Source organism: Lipotes vexillifer, unplaced genomic scaffold, assembly GCF_000442215.2.
Source record: "Lipotes vexillifer unplaced genomic scaffold, Lipotes_vexillifer_v1.1 scaffold393, whole genome shotgun sequence".
Taxonomy (NCBI): domain Eukaryota; kingdom Metazoa; phylum Chordata; class Mammalia; order Artiodactyla; family Lipotidae; genus Lipotes; species Lipotes vexillifer.
Window position 1 is genome coordinate 148,349 of NW_006774564.1, and position 7,768 is coordinate 156,116.

General features: G+C 54.6%; 1 protein-coding gene across 1 annotated transcript; it reads left to right on the plus strand.

Moving 5' to 3' along the window:
- Window positions 1-2,371: 2,371 nt before the first annotated feature.
- On the plus strand, window positions 2,372-5,144 carry INKA2 (inka box actin regulator 2). The gene is made up of 2 exons (XM_007449352.1): window positions 2,372-2,395; window positions 4,302-5,144. The coding sequence occupies exons 1-2, from the start codon at window positions 2,372-2,374 to the stop codon at window positions 5,142-5,144; spliced, it is 867 nt and encodes a 288-aa protein (XP_007449414.1).
- The last annotated feature ends 2,624 nt before the right edge of the window (window positions 5,145-7,768 follow it).

Here is a 7,768-nt window from a genome sequence, read left to right on the forward strand (position 1 = left end):
CTCCCTAGCTTCCTAATCCATTAAGTGGGGATAATTCCAACTGCCTCGTCAGACTCCCGGAGCAATTGTGGGGATCAGACAAGGTCACGTAGAAGACAGAGCAAGTGCTACACATGTGTGAGGGGTTATCATTTCACAGTCAGAATCCGAAGCACAAAAGGTTGGTGAATCTGCCCCATGTGGAGTGGCTGAGTTAGTCAGCTGGAGTGGGCCAGGTCTCCACAGGACAGCATGGGGCTCTTTACAAACCCTAGGAGGGTGCCCGGGGGGGCATCCAGCTCCACCACAGGGAGGAAGCCAGGGGCTGGTTTAGACTGCAGTGGGAGAGGCTAAAGTTTGACAGGAAGAAAATGTTTGGAATGAGACAATTGGAGGCCCAGAAGATGCTGGGGGTGGGAGACGGGCTATGGGGTGGGGTGGATGCAAGGAGGGTGGTGAGACCTTTCTCAGAAAGGGTTCGCACAGCCGTCTCTAGGATACGCTTATCACGGGTGTTGTGCTTGGCGGTGGAGCAGGCTAGCTCTGTGCCTGTGTGCACACGTGTGTGTACAAGCGTGTGTGAGTGTGTGTGAGCTGGGGTGGAGAAAGAGGGTAGTGCCTGTTAGAGCCATTCCCACTCAAACTAATCAGAACTAATTAGGCCTTCTTGTGACTTTTCCACCTGAGCCCTGAGGGCAAGTTGGGTATGACTTGGCGCCATCCTGAGGCACTGGGAGGCCAGAGAGGAACTCATCACCTACAGCATGGGATTTTCTCAGGTTTGGCGCCTCTCCTTTATGCCCACCCCACGTTGCTCTCTCTTCTCCCTCTCAGCAAGAGAAACCTTGGGATCTGAGCAGGTCCCACGCTCTGGGGAAGACAGCAGCCTGCCCTCTGGCTCTTTCTCCTTGGGTGACATCACTCCCCCGGGGCTGGGAAAGGCAGCTCGCTTCTCCATCAGGCCCCAGCCGATGCTCCTGCCTCCCCACTGCCTGGCCTCCCTGTTTCCCACACGGGCTTCTTTCTTCCATCCTCAGCCCCCTCACGGCTGCCTTCTTGCCCTCCAAGGTCAGCGCTCTGTGGCCGGCTGACCGAATCTGGCTGGACCGTGGGCAGGAGGATGCGAGGCTTCCCTTTCCTTCCTCTGTGTGGTGCCAGGGTGGGAAAAGGGACCAGACGAGACGTTTCTCCTCAATCAGACCAGACAGGTGAATGGAATCCTATCACTACTGCGTGTTCAGGTTCACTGAGGAAGAAATGTTCTGGAAGTTCTCAGGAAGTCTTAAGATAACAGCCAAAATTCACCTGTAGGCCATGCCTAAACACATATTACCTCATCTTGTCAGTCCAAAGTTGGACCAGGCAGGAGCTCTTATTCCCGTTTTAAAGAATGGAGAAATTGAAGTTCCCTGGCGGTCTAGTGGTTCGTAGGATGCAGCACGTTCACTGAAGTGGCCCAGATTCAATCCCTGGTGGGGGAACTAAGATCCCGCAAGCCGCGCAGGGCGGCCAAAAAAAGCAAGAATGGAGAAATTAAAAAACAGAATTTAAATAGCTTGCTCAGATCACACAGCTATTACATGGCAGAGCTGGGATTTGAACCCTGTTCCGTTTGTCTCCAGAACCCAAGATCTTAACCAATGCACTATCATTTTCCATAGGGCTGCAACTTCAGCTCTTATTTACTTAAATGGGGCCTCTGTTTTATGGGCATCCCTGAATTCATACATACCCACACATTCGTTCTCACTTTAAAAAGGTACAAAATGTCAGCATTATTTCTTAAGGATTTTTCCATACTGGAAGGGATTGAATGGGGTCATTTCATTCCTCCCACCGCCTCTGACCTAGACTGTGTTTAGCCTTCTGGAAGGAAGCTGGCAAGCTCCGACTCTGTGCCTCTTGGTGAAATGAAACCTTGAGAAAGGTTCCTGACCCTTTCTCCCTGGATAGTGACTTACCGAGGGCAGCAAGCAATTTGGCGTGCTCAGTGGTACTCAGTGTATGTTTTATGGATATGTAGTAAGTGCAGAGGTGCTAGCTGGGTTCTGGGGCAACACAATGATGTGTAGATCTCAGTCCCTGCCCCCAAGAAGTAGATGCTCAATGAATGTTTCATCAGTGACCCAGCACTTAAATGCACAGAGGAGCTGTGAGTAGCAGGACGACAGGGAAGAGCATTTTCAGTATCACAGAAGAGGTTCTGATGGGAGTGTGGGGTGTATACGGGAGTAGATTATGCTTCTGAGTGGCGAGTGACAGGGTCGGAGGTGTGTGTCGGGAAGACTGGTTTGGTGGCCTGCAAGGAGGCTTCTGCAGCATTGCAGGGGGTAGAAGGGCAGATGTGCAGCATCTGGGGACAAGAACGGGCAGTGGGGTGGGAAAGCCCAATATGACCCCGAGGTTCCGGGTTGGGGTGAGTGGTATGAGGCAGGGGGCAGAAACAGGAGAGTCAGTGCAGCAGTTTGCCAGGAAGGGACCTTGAGGAGTTTGGTTTGGGGCTCAGAGTCTCCTGACTCTGCTCTGGGTCTTCCAGTTGTGGCTGAGCTGCCTCCAGAAGGAAGGGATCAGGAAAGTAGAAGCCAAAGAGGCCAGAGCAGGGAGCCATCAGCAAGCGTGGCCACGCCACAGGCTGTGTCTCCTGCTTCTGCTGCTGCCACTCAAATGGAGCATGCTTGCCCAGCAGCCTGGCAAACCCCAGGCTGTCAGGCCCCGAACCACCACTTCTTCTTGCTCTTTCTTGGGGAAGGTGCAGAGTGTGGGCAATCCTACTCTCAGCAACGGCTTCCTTACCCTCAGGGACAGTCAGTCCTCCACTGTCTGTTAGCACTGCTGGCTCAGGAGAGCCTGGGCTGGCCCCTAACCCCTACCAAAGCCCGAGTTGGCAGGGGAGGGTGTGACCCTAAAGCCTGAGAGGGTCAGCTGCCAGCACAGCGCTGCAGAGCCTCTGCGCCTGCCCTCCCAGGCCCTGCACCCCTCTACCCTGTGGGCTTAGCTCTGTGCGTTAGGACAAGGCTGGGAGGTAAGATGATCCCGGTGGGTCTCTGGGGGGCTTAAGAAACAGATGGTCCCCTTGCCTGAGGTTTGCCGTTGTAACATGAGCAGATCTGGGGAGGGAGCTGGCGGAACCAAGGCAGCTTGGGCCCGGGGACGGGAACCTCGTGAATGTTATCAGACAAAGCATCCCCTGCCCAGCCTCCAAACTCGGCCCTCACCCAAGTCAATCTCTTGGCCCCTTCCAGCTGGCACCTGGGACTCGGGCCTTAGACACCCACAGAGGGGCTGGGGAACTGGCCCCCAGTGTCCCCACTCTTGGCTAGGACAGCGGAGCCAATTGGGCCAAGAAGGCAGGAAGAGCACTGGAGCCAAGTTTGAGAGCAGCTGAGAGGGGACAGGTGTTTGGAAGGGAGAGAAGGGCTGGGCAGAGCTGGGCAGGGGTCTCGGCAAACGGGAGCTTCGTGGCTCCTTATCTGTCTCCTGACCTGCCAGATGTGAACAGCAGTGAAAGGAAACCCCAGGCCTACCCTCCCTTTCTCTTAGGAAATCTGAGCCCCTCCTCTGCCCTAGCGTCCCTCTCAGCCCTCCTCCACTGCCCAGACATCCTGAGGCAGTGCTTGGTGGTTAGGACTCTAGCATTTGGAGTGAGACGTCCTGTGTTTGAGTCCCAGCAGCGTGAGCCATGTGACCTTAGGCAAGTTACTTCACCCTCACCGTGGTTGACTCATATGTTAACATGAGAATTATAATACCAACCTCCTAGGGTCTATATAAAGATGCAATGAGATGATGTGCACAGAATGCTTAGCTCAACTCCTGTTACACGGTAACTGCTCACAAATTGTTATTGTCTTCATCATCCTCATCTCAAGGAGGCTCAGGAGAAGAGGGCACAGACACAAAGGACACAGGTGGCCACCAGAACTTTCTGTACCATCAGACTGATCTCAGTGCCACCTCTTACTATCTATGTAATCTCGAGCTAGTTACTTATGTGCCTTAGTTTCCTCATCTGTAATAGGAACAATAATACCACCTCACAGAGTAGTTGGGGAGATTAAATATAGGTTAATTATACATATGCATATATGTATACATATATGTAGCTTAGGATGGTGCTTGTCTTAGCAAGTCAGCTGCCATTAATAGTATTCCCTTTATCCAGCCATATCCGTGTCAAAATTCCTCCTCTCCCAGCCCTGATCTGCACCGTACTAGGCTGTACAGAGATGGGGTCAGTGGCAGGCTGGAATGACCCTGGAGGTGTGTGTTTGGGGAACAGTCCTTCCCCCTGGCTCACAGGCCCTGTGCTTTCTCCCCTGCAGATGTCCATGAAGGAAGTGGGCGATGGCTTGCAGGATCAGATGAACTGCATGATGGGGGCACTGCAGGAACTGAAGCTCCTGCAGGTGCAGACAGCACTGGAGCAGCTGGAGATCTCTGGAGGGGGTTCTGCCCCAGGCTGCCCTGAAAGCCCCCGGACGCAGCTCGAGCCCCCTCAGTGGGAGGGTGGCAGCGGTCCTGCCAGGCCTGCGGGCTTCTCCCCCTCCAGCCAACCCTCTCTGGGCAGCAGCGCCAAGCTTCCATCTCCTAGAAGTGTGTGTGGGAGGGATCTGGTTCCCCTGCCCAGGACACGGCTGCCAGAGCACCAAAGCTGTGCCCAGCGGGGGCCAGAGCTGGTGGAACCGGATGACTGGACCTCCACGTTGATGTCCCGGGGCCGGAACCGACAGCCTCTGGTGTTAGGTGACAACGTTTTTGCGGACCTGGTGGGCAACTGGCTGGACTTGCCGGAACTGGAGAAGGGTGGGGAGACGGGTGAGACCCGGGAGGCAGGAGCCCCCAAAGGAGGGAGGGGCCCACCGCGGGAGCTGGGCCGCAGGTTTGCCCTAACAGCAAACATCTTTAGGAAGTTCTTGCGTAGTGTGCGGCCTGACCGTGACCGGCTGCTGAAGGAGAAACCAGGCTGGGTGACACCCACGGCCTCTGAGCCCAGAGCCGGACGCTTGCAGAAGGGCAAGAAGCGGGGCCATTCCAAGGGCCCTGGACATTGCCCCTTCCCAGGTGCCTTGGAGCCCAGACGAGGGGAGAATCCTTCCACCAGCTGCCCCAAGGCCCTGGAATCCTCACCCTCTGGCTTTGATGTTAACACAGCGGTTTGGGTCTGAATCCTAGAGAGAGAAATTTGACTGACCCAAAAGGGCCAGGTGCCAGTGCTGGGCCCCTGGGAAGGAGGCCGGGTGGTATGGCTTTCAAAAGCCCAACTCCAAGTCCCTTCCGCCGAGAAGGGTGGGAGGAGAAGCAGAGGGCCAGGAACAGAGCTGACAGGCCTGTAGTTGGGCGAGGCTGTGCCAGGGGCTGGCTGGTGGGGGAGGCGAGAGTCCCTGGACAGAGAGAGGGAGAGAGAGAATGTGTGTGTGTTGCTTTGGGGCTGGAGGTGACAGCAGGAGAGGGGCAGGGGGAGAAGACCAGGAGATCCTTCTGACATTCCTTCACTGCCCCCAAAGACCTCAGTGTAACATTCTGCATGGATCGGGCACGGGGGCCACAGGTTCCCCAGAGACGCCGCCAATAAAGACCTTGTTTCTCATGCCCCCAGCCTCATAACTGTTTGCTTCCTTGGCAAAGCGCTGCTCCAGGCACAGGTAGTAAAGCCTGGCCCTCCTGGGAGTGGGAGCAGAGAGGCAAATTCCCACCCCCTTCTGTTGCCCTTGAGATTTCAGCGCATCCCTGGACCCTGAGAAACGGCTGAATCAGGAGTGTGTGTATAAGGAGTGCCTGGGGAAGCCCCAAGCCTTTCCAGAAGCACAGGAAAGGAAAGCTACTATTTGTACAGCACGTTAAACGTCTGAAAGCCTTTTCATATCCATTATCTCCTTCGTAAATGGGCGAGAAAGGCAGGTATTATCCCCATTTTCCAGATGAGGAAGTAAGCCTGGATGTGCTACGTGTCCAAGTACAGGCCGCAGGCAGGGGCTGACTGAAGAACAGACGCCGGGCCCTGGAATCACACACACTCCTTCCCCAACACTGTCTCCAGCTCAGAACCTCCACCCAGGGCACAGGAACATGTGAATTCACCAGTGAGGCAAGGTGAGCCAAGAAGAAATACACGCTCATTTTAAAATGCCTTTGGCCTCATCTTCCCACCTCGGTCCAGGACAACCCAGGGTGGAGGGGCAGCAGCTCAGCTCCCGGGGCCACACCTAAAGCCCTGCTGGGCACGTGGCCCGGAGAGCAACGCTGCCAGATCCAGGGCCCGCCTGCCTGTCCCTCCCACCCTGGCAGGGAACGCCCACTGGCTGGGAAAAGACAATGTGGGTCCCTGTTTGGGCCGAGCCTGACCAGGAGGGCAATCCGTTTCTCCTCCCTCACCTCCTCCTGGCTGAAGTCCCCTCTGCCGGATGGGGAGTGACAGCTGCAATTAGAGGCAAGCCGCCTTCCCGCCCTCACAGCATTTAATACCAAATTGTAGAGGAAAAAATAACAAGAAAGGCTCTTTCTGCATCCTGGACCCCTGGGGGCAGAGATGGAGGGAGGGGGCTTAGAGTGAACAGCCCCACAGCTCTAGTTGGGAAGTGATTAGGGTCACCCTCAAATTCCCACACAGTCAAATGGTAGATGTGTAGTTTTCGGTGGCAGAAGCTACAAGAGGAAAGGTGCTTATTAACTTTTGTGTGTGTGTGTGTGCGCGCGCACGCAATGGCTATTGGCCAGGCAGTGTGCACGTGTCTTTCAAACTTCAAAATGACCCTAGAAGGTATTGTTAATACCTGGTAATTCAGTGGAGGCTCTTAGGGGTCATGTAAGCTGCCCATATGAGGTTACTAGCAAAGGAAAGAACCAGGATTTGAAACAGAGGGATGTCTGGCTCCAAAGCCTGTTCTTTCCTTGTGTCTCCCTGGAGCTTACCAACCGAGCTAGCCCTTTCTGGAGGAGGAAGCCCCTGCCCATCCTTCCTGTCTCCCCACAGAAATCTGAAATCCATCCTGGGTGAAGGCCCACTGGCTGTGGCTGCCTTGGGTGGTGGAGTGGTGTGTGTGTGCGCACACGTGTAGAATGTGTGTGTGTGAAGATTCCACCTACTGAATCGCTGAGTCCGGAGAGGAGGGAGCCGTGGGCTGCTGGATGGGGGAGAAGCTATCCAGCAGTTATTCAAGAAGGCACCAGCTCCGAGTCAGGAATGATCCTACAGGAAACCGGGTCACCTCTTGGCCATTCACCTGTGACGCATCAGTTTTGTGGACCAGTCATTGCGATTCAGACCAACTGAACAAAACTTGCTGAACACTTCCCAGTGCCAGGCATTGTGATAGGAACTAAGAACAGAGCAATGACAAGGACCCAGTTCCTGACTCAAGGGGTCCAGTAGGAAGAAAGAAGAAACTCTTAACCCAAAGGTTAGCCAGAAGGGATCCAAGGGAGTGAAAACTCACTGTAACTTGGGCCAGAACAAAACAATTAGTGACATATGCTGCCACAAAATTCGCAGGTGTTGGGCACCGCCTGCTTCGTGCTCTTATTTCCTTCTTACCACATTCTGGAAATAGCTGCTGTTACTCCTATTTCACATGGAGTGGCTCAGAGAAGTTTAGCAACTTGCCGAGGGTCCCAGTGCCAGAGCTGGGATTGAAATAGTTCCAGCTGACTTGCAGGCTTGCGCTTTTCACACCGCCCCACAAACTGTCCATATTTACTCCAAAGCCAAGTCAAGAGGAACAACAACAAAACCCATCCTCCCCGCATTATCCACGCATGGAGAATAAATGGAATGCTGGCTGCCAGTGGCGGA